Source organism: Biomphalaria glabrata, chromosome 7 (genome assembly GCF_947242115.1).
Source record: "Biomphalaria glabrata chromosome 7, xgBioGlab47.1, whole genome shotgun sequence".
Lineage (NCBI taxonomy): Eukaryota > Metazoa > Mollusca > Gastropoda > Planorbidae > Biomphalaria > Biomphalaria glabrata.
Window position 1 is genome coordinate 6,625,996 of NC_074717.1, and position 16,465 is coordinate 6,642,460.

At 33.0% G+C, this 16,465-nt stretch overlaps 1 protein-coding gene across 6 annotated transcripts in view; it reads left to right on the forward strand.

Annotated features, from left to right (window-relative positions):
* The window catches only part of LOC106062205 (1-phosphatidylinositol 4,5-bisphosphate phosphodiesterase gamma-1-like), a 42,900-nt gene that overhangs the window by 19,664 nt on the left and 6,771 nt on the right, over nucleotides 1-16,465 (forward strand). The window contains exons 22-36 of one of the 6 annotated variants that reach the window (XM_056035193.1): nucleotides 385-562; nucleotides 1,016-1,084; nucleotides 3,792-3,857; nucleotides 4,751-4,804; nucleotides 5,830-5,933; nucleotides 6,598-6,746; nucleotides 7,535-7,683; nucleotides 9,594-9,702; nucleotides 9,973-10,063; nucleotides 10,225-10,395; nucleotides 10,855-10,963; nucleotides 12,099-12,213; nucleotides 13,396-13,554; nucleotides 14,871-14,959; nucleotides 15,817-16,001. In XM_056035193.1, coding sequence (XP_055891168.1) covers nucleotides 385-562; nucleotides 1,016-1,084; nucleotides 3,792-3,857; nucleotides 4,751-4,804; nucleotides 5,830-5,933; nucleotides 6,598-6,746; nucleotides 7,535-7,683; nucleotides 9,594-9,702; nucleotides 9,973-10,063; nucleotides 10,225-10,395; nucleotides 10,855-10,963; nucleotides 12,099-12,213; nucleotides 13,396-13,554; nucleotides 14,871-14,959; nucleotides 15,817-16,001 — 1,797 coding nt within the window. The remainder of the gene's footprint in view (nucleotides 1-384; nucleotides 563-1,015; nucleotides 1,085-3,791; nucleotides 3,858-4,750; nucleotides 4,805-5,829; nucleotides 5,934-6,597; nucleotides 6,747-7,534; nucleotides 7,684-9,593; nucleotides 9,703-9,972; nucleotides 10,064-10,224; nucleotides 10,396-10,854; nucleotides 10,964-12,098; nucleotides 12,214-13,395; nucleotides 13,555-14,870; nucleotides 14,960-15,816; nucleotides 16,002-16,465) is intronic. The other 5 variants (XM_056035194.1, XM_056035195.1, XM_056035196.1 and 2 more) reach the window with 5 other exon arrangements.

Sequence of the window (16,465 nt, forward strand, 5' to 3'; positions counted from 1 at the left end):
CCATACTCCAGTGTATAAAGGTTATGGATTCAAACCAATTTCTCCAGAATAAAATGGAATAATTAAATAGCATTGCAAACATGTATGCATTCAAATACTTAGACTGTAACTGAATTAGAACATCATATGCTAGGTCTATATCCTTTAAATATACAATACAGATTTAATTAACAATGGCGATCATCATTTCCTTACAGAAAATTCTAACTTCAGCCAATTTTCTTAAACAAAGACATGTGATGTCCCTTCTATTAATGGCACTATCAAATATTTCCATTAAAAACCAATGCCATAAAGGTTCATATGTTACACTGTAATCTATTACAGATATTTCATGAAGCCAATATATGTATCATAAGCTCTTTTTCTTCATGTTCTGTTCAGGGCTGAGGGTAAAATCAAACATTGCCGTATCAAGCTTGAAGGCAGGTTGTTCCTCATTGGTAATGCCCAGTTCGAGTCTCTTTGTGAACTAGTTCAGTACTATGAGCACACACCCCTGTATAAAAAAATGAAACTCCGGCAGCCAGTAAACCACCAGCTGGTGGAGATGACCAATATGGTGAGTGTACTCCCATTTTCATTATTGACTTCATCCTGTTTAAAATGATTTTTGAAAAATAGTTTGTTTTTTTTTCTTACAAGAATATGCCATGATAGTATTGATAGTAAAAGTTTGGTCGCATTAAAGGCAGTTGTGTTGTTAGGGATTTTCATTTGGCATGACTGTGTGTATATCAATTACTAGTGTGAATGTAAACACCAACAAAATATTGGGGTTTAAAACCAACTTTTGCTTTTTTGAATAAATTATATTTATGATAAAATAAATTTATTTAAAAAAAAATATAATTAAATGGATTAGTCTCTTATGGATTTAAAAGATACATTGAAATGGCTTAACAAAAGTATTTTTTTTTTAGGAACCTGCTAACAAAATGCAGCCAGAGAGTTATTTGTATCTTAAATAGTTCTGTTACCCTTCTGTTATGCTTTCTATTATTCATGTCAACAGACTCCAGATGATACTGGTATCTATGGGGCCCCTGACTTGTATATAAACCCTAATGACTTCACCACAAAGGTACTGTAGCTCTGGATAACTCCAGAGTTACCTCTGAGTCTTAGCCTGTGTTGGTAGAGTGGCCATCCTTTTTCTGTGTTTCGATGTAACTTGCATGCTGGGTTTTTTGGTCTGCAGCATTAGTTGTTTCTCCTTTTGATCTTTGACTTGCTTGGTATGCTATCAGATGTGGTATTTATACTATGCATTACTGTTAGCCATCGTTTGTATACATCTAATAACCTTGATGTAATATAGAAATAGCCACTAGCATGCATATAGTTTCTATATCTATATATAGATATGTAATTGTGTAGATACCTTTTTTTTTTGTTTCGCATGGTAGCATTTAGTATATGTGGTTTTGTAGCAATATTATTTTAGAGGGAAAAGTTGGTGACACTTTTTTTTGTTTAAAGTAACACATATCCTTGTTCATTTGTTTTGCAGTTTAATTTGTTTGCTATTGTTGTAGATAGACCAGATTTTTTTGCAATTTAAATATTACATATTTAATAAAAGCTATGTTTGTTACAGCCTTAGCTGATTGAAAGGGAATAGTTAAGTTTATATTTAATGCAATTGAATTTGGGGTAATTAACCAACTTGGAATAAGATTTTTTAAAAAAAATTTCTTGGGGTAATATAAATAAATTATGAAAGGGCTAGATAGTGATGATGATAGATAATTTTTCCTTCACTTTGTGCTGCATTCACATTTTTGTAACAGTCAGGAAAACATTATTTCCTATTTTATATATTCCAAACTGTGCACAGACTTCTATCTATGAAATCAAATAGAATTGCATTAACTGATTGGTTTCTATTGAGAAGGACTCTTTATTTCTCTTTATTATTGGTTGACTCTGAACTGTATTTAGTCTTGTTTCAAAAAAATTGTTTGGTCTTTGATATGCGCTTGCAGTTTAGGAAAGTGCAATCAAATGTTTTAGATTGTATAGAAAAAAAGCACAGTGTTAAGTCATCTCTGCAAAGCTTATATCAACTCTGTCTGATGCAATATTTTCTTTAACACATTATTCTCCCACTTTCTATTCTCAGATTAGGTTCAAACTTTACAAAATTGTAAAGATTAAGTTCAAACTTTACAAAATTGTAAAGATTAAGTTCAAACTTTACAAAATTGTAAAGATTAAGTTCAAACTTTACAAAATTGTAAAGATTAAGTTCAAACTTTACAAAATTGAAGATTAAGTTCAAACTTTACAAAATTGTAAAGATTAAGTTCAAACTTTACAAAATTGTAAAGATTAAGTTCAAACTTTACAAAATTGTAAAGATTAAGTTCAAACTTTACACAATTGTAGATTAAATTCAAACTTTACAAAATTGTAAAGATTAAGTTCAAACTTTAAAAAATTGTCATACTTAACAAAACATGAGTAAAAAAATATAACCAATTAGTTAATTAATTATTGGTAATTAATTATTTTGGTATTGAACAAGAGAAATAAATGCTACTTATTGAGGCTGTATATGTGAGGTGTTCCCTTGTCACATTTTGTACACATTTCCCCCCACTTCTCCTTCTCAATTGAAATTTCAAATAATTTATTCATAGTTGAGGACAATACATGATTCAATCCAAAAATTAACCAATTTGTTAATCAGTTAGTGGTAGTAAATTAATTTAGTTATATATATATATATATATATATATAAAAAGGAAGCTTATTCGTGCAGTATTGAAATATATGCCAGAATTTTTTTTTCTCCCCCTTGGATAAGCTTTGTTTTTAAAAAAAGATTTAATACTATGCTTGTTTTCTTTTCTAAATTTTGATAAATTAGTCCTAGTATGTATACAAATGCAAACAAAACATAAATATCAAATTGTATTAAATACTTTATTTACTTCACTTTATTGACTTGAAGTCCCATATTTAAACATTTAAATGCAATCCAACAGTATTTCCTCTATGTATTTTTAGAGCTCACAATTTCCCATCCCACAAAAGTGGTCATCAACTTTTGCTCTAGCTTATTGAGCGTCCATCCATCCATTAGTTCAACTGGATTAGGAATCTTGATGTGTCTAGTGCAAACATTGTTTGATGGCTTATTTTAGTCATTTCAGGAAGTCCAAAAGCCTTACGATGGAGCTGTAGGTCACTAGATATTTGTGTACTCACATCTCTGTTACTGTCATGGCCCATTAACGTACCATACAGTAGCTACTTTATTCACATACAAACTCACCAATTCAAAGACATTTTTTTTTTGTATCTAGTTCAGACATATGTAGTAGTCAGGCTATCACAATAAATAAATAAATGTTTTATAGGTAACACTCTGATATATGGAATTCTTGCTGTAAATGCAGCATCAAGTTAGCTTGCATTGCAGACTCTGATGAGATAATAGTTAAGCTAGATGTATTCAGGAATGTTGATTGTTGATATAGGCCTACCTGACTATCTCAGCATTTCACATTCACAAACTTGAGTACCTTGACAATCAGGGGAGGGAGAGGGAATATTAACTTTTACTACAAGCTGACATATCTTCCTAGAGTTACAAATTATTTAAATGTGTGTATATTGGTTTTTAAATTAACTGTTTTGGTGTAGTCATTTTGACCCCCATCTGTGCTATTCATGTTTTAATGTTAATCTTAGCTAGTTGTTTTTTTCTATTTATGTTCCTTGCATGCTTTTAGATGTCTATCTATGTTTTAACACTATCCCATTGCTTGGTTGTCTACTAGCCGCCAGATGAAAGTGATATTTATGACTCTGGCATTTATCACCAACCTAATGATTTTGTCAGTAAGGTAATAATCTTTTTTTTTAGTTATAATTAGAGATAATAACTTAATTGGTTATTTTCACTCTGTAAAAGTAATTTCTATTAAGTCAAGATAGTTCAAATAATTGTTTAATAGCCATACATCAAATCTTAAATTCAAGACTACAAATTATTGATTGGTAACAGTAAAAAGACTGGTGCCTTCAAATTAATTTTCTAGTAAATACAGTTATATTGCAGTTCAATTTGTTACATTTTTCTAAAAACCTAAGTTGTTGTTTTTTTAGTAATGAACAGGATTTTTTTAATTTGATTATTTGAACAAGCATTTTTAATTTCAAGTATTTTACAGGTCCACATATTAAAATTGTTTATCTATGTCCTATTTCTCACTGAATATATGTGCCCTTGCCTTTATTTATATAATGTTCCGAAATGGATGCTTATCATTAAATATGTTTATTTAAATTTGAATTTTAAAAAATGAAAATTATTACATCTAAGTCCAAACTTCCGGCAGGACAGCTATGGATGTAAGTGGGCAGGGTTTGAACTCAGGATCATCATGATAATATGTCAAAGAACAGACCAGAGAATCATTCTTGTCCATTGTGCATATGTACTAACTTGTTAATTATAATAAATTTAGTTAGGTTAAATAAAAAAAAACCCAAATAAAACCTTCATGATAGATAAATTTAGATGAAGCCAGTTGAGATATTATTTTAAATAGAATAGTAAATGTATTAAACATAGTGTATTGTCTTTGTGTCATAGAAACTAACATTCTCATTTGTCAAGTAAAAAGAAATGTTTTGTACAAATTACATTACAGTGTGTCAAAACTCCAAAATGTTGGCCTAATATTTCACAAACTCCAATAGTGTATTAAAAGTAGATTTATGATTTATTTTACAGTCTCCATCCATAAAGAGTTCGTCTTCACTCAAACTGAAGTTTCGTCTGACACGTGTAAAATAAAATTTATGATTAAAGGATTTTTACATTTACTTTTTTTATAAAGCAATCTTTTGGCTTGTATCTAATATATTTTCTGAAATGTATGCATTGGACACAAAACTAAAACAAGTTTTTCAAAAATCTCTTTCTAGTTCTTATTCTCATTGTCTTAAGACTCCATAACTCTATCAAAGCTTCAATATTACAAACCCACGCTCATTTATTTCTTCACTCTCAATTCAGTTAAGTCCAACTAAAATAAGGAATGTTAATAGGATTGTTCTTCCACTTGTCACACAGCCCCCCCCCCCCCCCCCCCCCCTTTTTCAAATTTGCTGTTACTGGCTTATGGTTTATGGTTGAAAAGAAAAAAAGTAAAGCATGTTTAACGAAATTAAATGAATGCTGCTTCGTTGTTCTTAAGATATGATCTTCACTAAAGGCAATATTTTGTTATGAAATGATTCTCCTATTTACAAACACTGTGCCAAGATGTAATACTCCTCTAAATATGTCTTCAAATTTACTGTTTGTTGACTGGCTGTGCTTTATTTGCATTATTTTTTTTCTTTCTTTATTGGTTTTGATAAAAGTTTTTAACAAAATTTAAAAAAATTGAATGAATTAAAAAAATTATATGAATGAAATACTAACTTCTGATATATGAAAAGAAATTTAGGCAGATCTACTTCATTGCTTGGCAAGCTCTGAATCAGGCCATGCACATTTAGATTATGTTATTAACTGGGCCAGGCCATGTTGTAAAGTCTATTAGTGTTCAAGATTAGGCCAATTAGGCTGTATGCAATTAACATGAGCCACTGTATTATTAGTATAGGCAAAATAAAAAAGTTAAAATGTAATGATGATCTATTGGCAAAATGTCAGTGAGTCATTAGCTGGCAAAGCAGGAAAATTCACTTTGATCAGCACATTATTATTTCTTAAAACATGATTGAGTGGTTAGTAATTGAAGAGTTGAACTTTAAATTAGACTCAACAAAGGAAAATATCACAATGACTTTTGCTTTCTGTAGTTGCGAGTGAAAGCACTTCATGATTACAGTGCCAATCGCAGTGATGAACTGTCTTTCTGTAAAGATGCAATCATAACAAATGTTAGCAAACAAGATGGTGGATGGTGAGTGGAACTTTTTTTTTTTCTCAAGTGTTTGCCACGATAAGTTTAAAAAAACAAAGCGATTCTAGTTCAAATGTCCTTACTGAACTTAGTGACCACCTAGCATTTAATTAGATTTAAAAATAAATGTCCCTTAACTTGTTAATTTGGACAGATAAAGTAAGAATTACTGTTGTCACTTGAATAATCTAATTGTAAGAAGTACAGGGCAGGACACATACATGAGACTTTTTTTCCTAGTACTCATTCATATATGATAGATGCGGTGGCTGTGTTGTAAAACTTCCAAATCTAGGGGGTCCCTGGTTTGAATCCTGGTAAAGACGGATTTTTTAATTTCTGTATCTTTAGTGCGCCTCTGAGTCCACCCAGCTAAATGCGTACCTTACAGTAGTCAGGAAAAATTGGGTAAAGGTAAAGGCAGTTTGTCGTTGTGCTGGTCACAATAATGATGGGCGATAGAAATAGATTACCTTTACATCATCTTCCTATAGGTTCTATACTTTTCATTCATATATGGAGGGCATGTTGGCTGAGTTGTAAAGCACTTAACTTCTGAACTGAGAGACCCAGGTTCAAATCTCAGTGAAGACTGGGGTTTTGAATTTAATGATTTTTAGTATGATGTTTAAGTTAGATGTTTATCTTATGTTTTGTCCACCAGGTGGCGTGGTGACTATGGGTCCAAGAAGCAGCTTTGGTTTCCTGCCAACTATGTTGAAGAGATTGACACACAGGCTGAGAACCCAGCAGAGTCAAACCCACTTGGAGTTCTACAACAAGGAGCCATAGATGTTCAAGGATGTATTATAGGTGAATTTTTTAATGTTTATTTAATATTGACAATTTTGAAGGAATAGAATTCCTTGAAGCTGTTTGCATAATTATTATTCCTTATAACAATTACTTTGAGTCAAATGCCATTCTATTAGTTTGTAGATGTTATATGAGATTGTTTGCTTTTCTCTAATATCCAGGAGTCGTAACTCATTTAATGTTTTCTCATACTTAGAATCTTAGCAGCTAGAATGATTCTTACATACTTTTTGTCATTTTGTTGTCCTACGTTGTTGGGTTAAGACAGACCTCTATTCAACTACTTAGAGACTAATTAAATTCTGACCTTTTAATCCTAAAGCATACTTAATGATTTAGGATGCTGTGGCTGAGTGATTCAGCGCTTGACTTCCGAATCTGAGGTCCTGAGTTCGAATCTCAGTGAAGACTGGGATTTTGAATTTCTGGATTTTTAGGTCGCCCGAGTCTACCTAACTTTAATGGGTAGGTGACTTTAGTTGGGGAAAGTAAAGGCAGTTGGTCATTGTGCTGGCCACATGACACCCTGCTCATTAACTTTGGCCAAGAAACAAATGACCTTTACATCATCTGCACCATAGATCACAAGGTCTGAAAGGGAAACTTTACCTTTTTTTTTTTTTTTTGAGACTTATGCTTAATAATTGTAAGGAAATAAAATATACATTTTGTACATGCATTGACCATTTTTTCTTGGCATACTGTTTGAATAACTGTTATGTATAAGGTATATGTGTACAAGCTTTCTTATACAATTTTGTACTTTTGATGTGTACATTTTCTAGATGTACTACAACCCCGGGGTAACAGATTCTTGTTCAGAATAGCACCAATCAAAAACAGTCCGACCATTGAAATAGCTGTGGACTCGGAGGAGGATATGAAAGACTGGATTGAGAAGATCTCTATATCATCATCTACAGCTCTGCAGAGGGTGAGAATGGCTGCTATGAATAGATGGGTGCCCAGGATGTACTTGGGATGTAGTTGCCAGTAGCGTAGCTAAGGTGGGGGGGGGGGATTTGAAAATCCCCATCGGGCCCGCACTTGAGGGGGGCCTCCAAATGAGTGTTTTTTTTACATTAAAAATTTAATATTACGCAAAATGCAGGGGCCTCCAAAGAGTTTAAGCCTCCCCAAGCCTCTAAACGATGGAAAATTCCTAGCTACGCCCCTGGTAGTTGCCTTTGATTAGAAAGGCTACAGAGCCAAAAATTTTGCTGTTCAGTGATGGTGAAAACCTTTCAGCTTTGAGTTACTAACCTTTAGCCTAATAGCATCTACTTGACTTTATATATTGACCTTAAGAATTTAAAGGGGACTCTTACTAGAATAAAGCATTGAAAATAGCAAGTCTGTTTCGTTAGAAGTATTGATCAGTATGTGCATAGTTTCCATTTAGTTTAACTCTTTCTCTCCTAACTGACGATATCATCGTTGATGTTATCCCAATATGCAGCCTAATCAACGATATTTTCATCTATGCTTAAAAAGTCAGTTATTTTATCTTTCCTAACAAAATGCTTTTAATTGCTTTAAAAAAAAGTGTTTTTAAAGAGTGGAGGCTAAAAAAGACTGTTTCTATATTAATTTTTATAGGGGATGTGACATAGGATAGTGACCTCGAGACAATTAATATAAATGTTTTATATATGTTATATATTAAGTTTTGTGAGAATATAAATAAATATAATAAAAAAAGACTTTTTATTTAATTTGGATCATAAAATATTGCCTAGATCTAGTTGAGATCTAGTTTTAAGGGAGACTTGTCCAAATAAGTCAATAAGTTTTACCTTTAAATGATGCTATCCAAGATAAACTTTTATTTTCATTTTATACTTTTATATCAATTTATACTATCTAAAAAGGGTGTGCATTTTCCTTTGATTGTATACCAAATATAACATTTTCTGATAACAAACAAAAACGTTATTAAAGTTTAATCATAACAGCGTAGTGGAATATATATGAGTAAAATAAATAATTCCATCGGAATGTGGAAAATAATTACGGAGAGAAAGAGTTAAAACCTAGCAATCCTCAACTCTTAAGGAAAATCATAAACAAATGTAAGGGGCATGTAAGGCTCATTAATAAGGCTCTTTAATAAGGCTCATTAATAAGGCTCATTAATATGGCTCATTAATAAGGCTCATTAATAAGGCTCCTGGCTTTGAACTAAATAAAGAGTTATGAGTTGATAACTGGGATTAAAAAGTGAGATTTTGTGGATGACCTTGAGTCCACCTGACTCTAATGTGTACCTGACATAAGTTGGGGTGGTTGGTCATTGTGCTATGATACAAAACAGGTGCACAGTCTTAGAGGGTGTTGGATATAATTGAGTATCCCTGTAATTTTATTATTATTCATTAAAGTGTGATATTTGGTCAGAATGTTTCTGTTATTAAACTAGTTAAGAGTAATTACATCTAGTTTCCACTCCTTGTTTGACATACATATTGAATCTCAAAAGATATGATTATCTTTTGATCTTAAATATTCTATGAACTATTACAAATATCCACCGTGTAACTCTAATATCAGTGTTTCTCAACCTTAAATCACAATTGTTAATCTCCATACCTGATATATACAACAAATGTAAGTTCTAGTAGCATTCCTATAACTATACAAGTAGGCAATAGAGTTACCTAAAGTTTTGTGTTTCTAAGAATTGACATCAATCAGTCAAACGTCAGGTATTTGGGCTTTGTAAGCATTGACTACTTGGCTTAGGTACTTTGAATGGATGGGATTCAGATGATTATAAAAGATTGAGAAACACTGCATTGACTGTTAATGTAGATGGTATCAGCATGCTGGCGTATTCACTTTTAGTTCAAATTGCAGACCACCGGACAGAAACAACTGGAGAGGACGATGAGGATTGCAAGGGAGTTTTCAGATTTGATTGTGTACTGTCGAGCTGTGCCTTTTAATCCTGATGGTGAGTCAGTGTTGTGTGAAGACTTTCTTATTAACATTTGAATTTGTGACAACCTGCACATTAGTTTTAAACTGGTTTTGGAGATGTAAAATGTAACTGGTTGCATTGTTTTCTTATTTCTAGATCAATTGATGATTGGACTTTGGATCCGAATGGTTCCCTCATATCAATTAATGTTTATTTTTCCTCTTGCTGTATAAGTAGATTAAAATAATATAAAATATTTATGTATATAATATAATATTCATAAATTTCTCCTAATGCTCCCAGAGATCCCTGGACCCTATTATGAGATGTCATCATTTCCAGAGACGAAGGTGGAGAAGTGGGTCAACAAACACAGAGCTAAACAATTTATAGCGTATCCTTACATCCGAAATGTATTTTGAACCTTGTTAATTACAAAGTTGTTTGCTGCTTTTCCTAGAATAGTTACCATTTAAAGAGGAATGTTTAAAGAGGAATGTTTTCAGATTATTTAAATTATAGCGTTGAATGTTTTTTCCTAACTAAACACAACAGCTACCATAGAAAACAGCTGAGTCGTGTGTATCCCAAAGGTCAGAGGGTAGACTCGTCCAACTATGATCCAGTTCCGATTTGGAATTGTGGGTCCCAAATGTTGGCATTAAACTACCAGACCCCTGACAAGTCAATGCAGTTGAATCAAGGTCGTTTCCTCATGAACGGAAGGTATTGTGTGATGGAGAGCTGTTTTAAATAGAATCACATTTGAAAGTTACATTCTACATTATTTGCTTTGCTGGCTAAATTTAACTACATAGATGATCAATTCCAAATGTCAATCATCTTTAAGTGGAAACAAAAACTTCTGCATCAAAACATTGGCTGTTGCTATGAAAAAAGCAGGCTTAATAAATCAATTTTTGAACTTTTTTTTTTCATCTAATTAAGACACTCAAACCAAACTCTAAGCTAACTGTTTTATTTTTAAAATTCCAAAGAGTATTATTTTAATACAACCAAAAAAAAAAGGATTCAGATAGAAGCACTCTAACACTTTAATAGAATTTCAAGGACTTAATTATTTTTTTTAATATCTATTCCATTGGACAACAGTGGTGCAATATTGTTATATTTTCTTATTGCTGAATCATTTTGGAATCTATTGATTAATTTGCTTATTTGTAGGTCTGGCTATGTCCTCCAACCATCAGTTATGAGAAGTGATTTGTACAGTCCTTATGAAAAGAAGTTTTTATCTGCACTGAATGTTGAGCCTTTGACTCTCACTATCAATGTAAGTGTTTGTTGTATTCATGTAAGGATTTTTTTTTTTTATGTATTTCTTTTTTTGTGTGTGTGAAAATAATGTTTTATATCATGTAAAGTAAAGAGTAGTTCCCCTTTCAGACCTTGCAATCTATAGGTCATCTGTTTCTGTGTCCAATGGTTTATGAGGGTGTCATGAGGCCAGCACAACAACTAACCGCCTTTACTTTCACCAACTAATGTCCGTCGAGTACCCATTAGAGCTGTGGACTCAGGGGCTCCCAAATATCCCAAAATTAAAAATTTGAACCTGGCTTGACTGCTTAGCCACCACACCTCCTTTATATCAAGTGAAGTGATACAATGTTTGAATTGGGAAAAGTATAAGAGGGAGGAATAAACCAGCAGTGCTGCTGGAAGAGAGAAACAATATGATGAAAAATTGATAGTGAGTTTTCATCGTATGATTTGAAATACAGATTTTGTGCATATCTTTCAATGTTCATGTTATTGTTGTTGTTTTGGGGGGGGGGGGGGGGCCACAACCAAACCACTGGACTGTTGCAAGTGTGTTCAGTCAAAACAAGTCATAGCCAATCATTAACCATTTTTTTGGAAGGGGGGGCACAACCAAACCACTGAACTGTTGCAAGTTAGTGGTCAGTCAAAACAATTCAGAGCCAATCATTTAGTTTTGTTTTTTTTGGGGGGCACAACCAAACCACTGAACTGTTGCAAGTTAGTGGTCAGTCAAAACAATTCAGAGCCAATCATTTAGTTTTGTTTTTTTGGGGGGGCACAACCAAACCACTGAACTGTTGCAAGTTAGTGGTCAGTCAAAACAATTCAGAGCCAATCATTTAGTTTTGTTTTTTTGGGGGGGCACAACCAAACCACTGGACTGTTGCAAGTTAGTGGTTAGTCAAAACAAGTCAGAGCCAATCATTTAGTTTTTTTTTGTTTTTTTTTTGGGCACAACCAAACCACTGGACTGTTGCAAGTTAGTGGTCAGTCAAAACAAGTCAGAGCCAATCATTAAGCTTTTGTTTTGTTTTTTTTTGCACTGAGTTCTGTTGGTTGCAGCATCTAAATAATATACTTTGAATAATTGAATTGAACCTATTTCCTTCTTGTGTGACAATGCTGTCTGCTTGATCTACTAGATCATGGGTGCTAGACATTTAGTGAAACAGGGTCGTGGTGTAGCCAGTCCATATGTGGAAATTGAAATTGTTGGCATGGAATGTGATAATCAAAAGTATAAAACAGCCCCACACGGTAAGTTGGAGTTTTTTTTTTGTTTTTCATTTACTAAAGTCTCTAAATGTCTTGAGAGAAAAAAAAAAGCGTATAGATAAACTGTTTTTGCAATTGAAACTCAGATCGTAGCGATTGTAAAGTGAATACAGTTAACCGTTGTTTTATCAGTCAAAGTTGAGCCTAGACCCTTAATGTAAATCCTAATTGCTTGTTGAAAACATTTGCTTATACATAAGACATAGAAATCTTGTTTATAAATTTAAGCATATCTTTTTTGTTTTTTAAGTAGAGATAATATTGTTTTTTCTGAGGGGTTAAAGCAGGGGTTCTCAACCTGTGGGTCGCAACCCCCTTGGGGGTTGAATGACAAGAAGCCAAGAAACCTTATTTCATTATTTGTATTTGTATCTTATCCTATAAAATACATTAGTTCAAAAAAGATGATGATTACTTCCTAAGCATGTCTCTAGGTCAATTTTGTCATACATGTTAATCAATGACTAAAATTCTGCCAAGTTATTGGTTTTCCTGGTTGATTCAGACAACCCATTTCATGCTTTAGTAGCACTAAGGAAGAAGGAGTATTTGTACAAATTTGTCAGAAGCAGCAGTCTGAGCACAAGGAACAAGGAATGTGTCTTCATCTTTGTGTCTCTCTGAGTATTCATTGAAGAACTCTGAGAACTCTAATTATCTAGATCAAGATGAAGACAGCATTTATATATTTCTATAGATCTAAGATCTAAAAATTAGGTCAAAACTATTCCACAGTGAAGAGCTAAAAAAAAAAAAAAGAAAAATAACTGAGAAATAATCAAGCTTTTAACTACAATAAACCCAATTTTTCTCTGTGTTAAATGTCAACTATTCAGTTTGGGATTAAAGCTTCTTTTGGTTTACTTATTTTTAGAATGGCATATTTGAATAAACCCTATTTGCTATCATTTTTAATTTAAAAAGTAAGTGATCAATAAGTATTCATAAACATTATTTCAATTGAATGATTTTGTGTAGTAGTGTACTGAATGTTCTCAGCCTATGTTAACTAAATAACTACAGGTCCAGTTGTTGACCTAAGTAATTTCAACATTGTTTAATAAAATGATATTGTAACTGTTGATTTTCATAAAAATTGATGTATTAAAATGGTAAATTTTACATACATATTTATGTCTACATGTATCTATGCATCTATTCCAGTGGACAATGGTTTGAATCCTATCTGGTCAGACTCGTGCGTGTTTGATATACTATGTCCTGAGTTAGCTCTCATCAGATTTGCTGTGATGGATGAAGATATATTTGGTGACCCCAACTTCTTGGGTCAGGCCACATACCCAGTGCCATGTATAAAATCAGGTAAGGAGCTTACACAGTGACTGATTTAATTTATTGTGCTGGACCTCATCACCTATGTTCTGATTGGGTTCTAGAAGTTGCACAATGAAATACATTAACTTAGCTTTTGTAAAATTCTGTTTCATTACCTGGGTGGGACGGAATAAATTGCATTAACTGATTAAAGAAGTGACAGAATAAAATAAGTTTTGCTAAGAGTTTAACACGTATCATCCAATCAGATTTGAATAATCTAAGTTTCGAATTATCACATGAATCTGATTAACAATTTACAGCTGTGCTAAATATAATTGCAGTTAGTTTAAAGCTGTCTAAATAATTATAAAGATTTACTGCTTCAGGAATGTTTTTAACAAAAAAATCATTAAAAATAGAGTAATCTATTGCTAGACCAAATTAAAACAAAAAAATTAGACCAATGAATCCTTTATAAAATTTAGAAGTAAAACAGAATAACGCTAAGTTAGCCAATTGCCAGATGAATTCAATGAGACTGAATTGTTGAAGTAGAAGAAAGCTTATGGAGTTGTTTAAAAGGTAAGAAACTAAGAGCCAAAGTTTACCTAAATATATGGACATTAATTTGGTTGAAGTTTTGTAAAAAAGCATCACTGAAATATTGTTATCACATTATAATAAATGTCAAAATGAAATGAAATCCCGTTGTCATAAACTGTCTATACATTTGACTGAACTAGGGCTTGGAGCTGCTTGCCAGTGATCCAACCCCCTAGACAACCACTTTCACAGCAACCCAGGCAATCTTTATATATATGCGGTTTGTGACAACTGGCAATCTTTTTTTTTTCTTCCAAGATTTAACATGTAGCAATTGTTAGAAAAGTTCCCCTTTCAAAGACCTTGCGATCTATAAGGCATATAATATAAAGGTCATCTGTTTCTGTGACCCTTTGTTAACGAGGGTATCATGTGGCCAGGACATGAAGCAACTGCTTTTACTTTTCTCCAACTAATGTAGGGTATCTATTGGGTGGCCTTAGAGGTGCCCTGAAGATCCTGAAATTGAAAATTCCAGTCTTCATCAGGGTTCAAACCTAGTACCCCTTAGTTTGAAAGCCAAGTGTTTCACCACTCAGCCACCATGCCTCCAATTGTTAGTTATTACTACACATGTCAACATTTTTTTTTCTTTTGTGTACTCATAGAAACTCTGGCTTTATTTTGCTTCTTCTTATATTGTTCTTGTATATTCTTATTTATGTGCCTTCTTTCCCTGGGGTTACAGAGGGCATTAGTCATGTACTGGCTGCTGAAAGAAACTTAGAACTGGCCTAATTTATGTCTTCTTTCCTTAGGCTACAGAGCTGTGCAGCTGTGTAATGGCTACTCTGAAAAACTTGAGTTGGCTTCACTTCTTGTCTATGTGGAAATGAGAAACCCTAAGGTAAATACTGACTACTGCATCCAATATATGAAGTAGAATGTAAGGTGTATGTAAGTTTTCTTAGAAATAAGATAAGATAACTTTTATTGATCCAAACAAATGGAAATTCAGTTTGACTACAATTGAAAACCTCAGCGTAACAACTGTACAATAACAATATAGATGCGCTATATAGATGCACACACGAAGAACATTCACGCACGAAAAAACACATACACACTCATAACCAGCGCTTATAAATAGACTTTTATGTACTTCTCGATGATGACAGAATGTTAGTTTTTAATGTTGGTCATCCAGGGTCTATTATTAGTGAATGTTTTTAATTTTCTTCTTTGATATAATTATGTTTTCACAGAACTGGATAATAAGTTCATCTGTCTGGGCAGTTGTTTACAAACATATCCCAATCTGTTTGCTCCAGACAACTTTGTAGGACAACTAACATATTGACTATAAGTTTTCAAGTGTTGAACTAAGATGATTGAAATCTCCCATAACTAGTCGGACAGCATCAGAACTTTTAGTCCCAATTATATGTACAATGTCTAGTATATGGTTTGCTCCTTTCTCTGTGTTGGCTGTGGGTGGTATATACACAAGTATGACGTAAAATTGTGTAAACTTTCTCGGCAGGTAGTATAGCCTGAGATTGTTACATAGTAGTTCAATATCGGTCGTGCACACGTTAGATTTGATTGAGATATTGTTGACACAGCAGTACTTGATTTTTTTTTTTTTGCGAATCTAAGAATCAGCCTTTTTTAAAATGGTTAGTATAATGACAAAAAAAAATCAACAGCTTGTTTAATGTTAGAAATATATTTGAGTTAAAAAAATAAATTTTGGGTATTTAGGAAGGAGAAGAATCTGACATCTATGCCAGCATACAAGAGTTGAAGGAAGAATCTGACAAGTTGGCAGCAGAGCTTGAAACACTGGAGATCAGGGGAGACAGGGAGCATGCGAATGTGGTGAAGAAAGAGCTGCAGGAGACACAGGAACGTCTGCTGGCCAAACACCAGGAGAGGCAGTTGAGAAAGTGAGTCAAATTTATTATTTTTTTATTTATTGAATTGATATTTTGACCGATGGATGTCCTTAGTATGGATGTCAAATCAAGCAACGAATGTCCTTAGTATGAATGTAAAGTTAACCAATTGATGACCTTAATATGGATGTCAAACAACCAACGGATGTCCTTAGTACCTTTACCTATCTCTTAGTCTAATGGCCTAGCAGGGACAGATGTCTTTAGTATGGATGTCAAATCAACCAATGGATGTCCTTAGTATGGATGTGAAATCAACCAATGGATGTCCTTAGTATGGATGTCAAATCAACCAATGGATATCCTTAGCATAGATGTCATACAACCAATGATGTTGTATAAAATACATTTGTATGAATGTTACATTGACCAGTGTATTCCTTATAAGGGATGCGAAATAATAATGAAGAAATTCTCAAATGGATGTTAATTAGAACCCTGCATGTTTTTTTTTA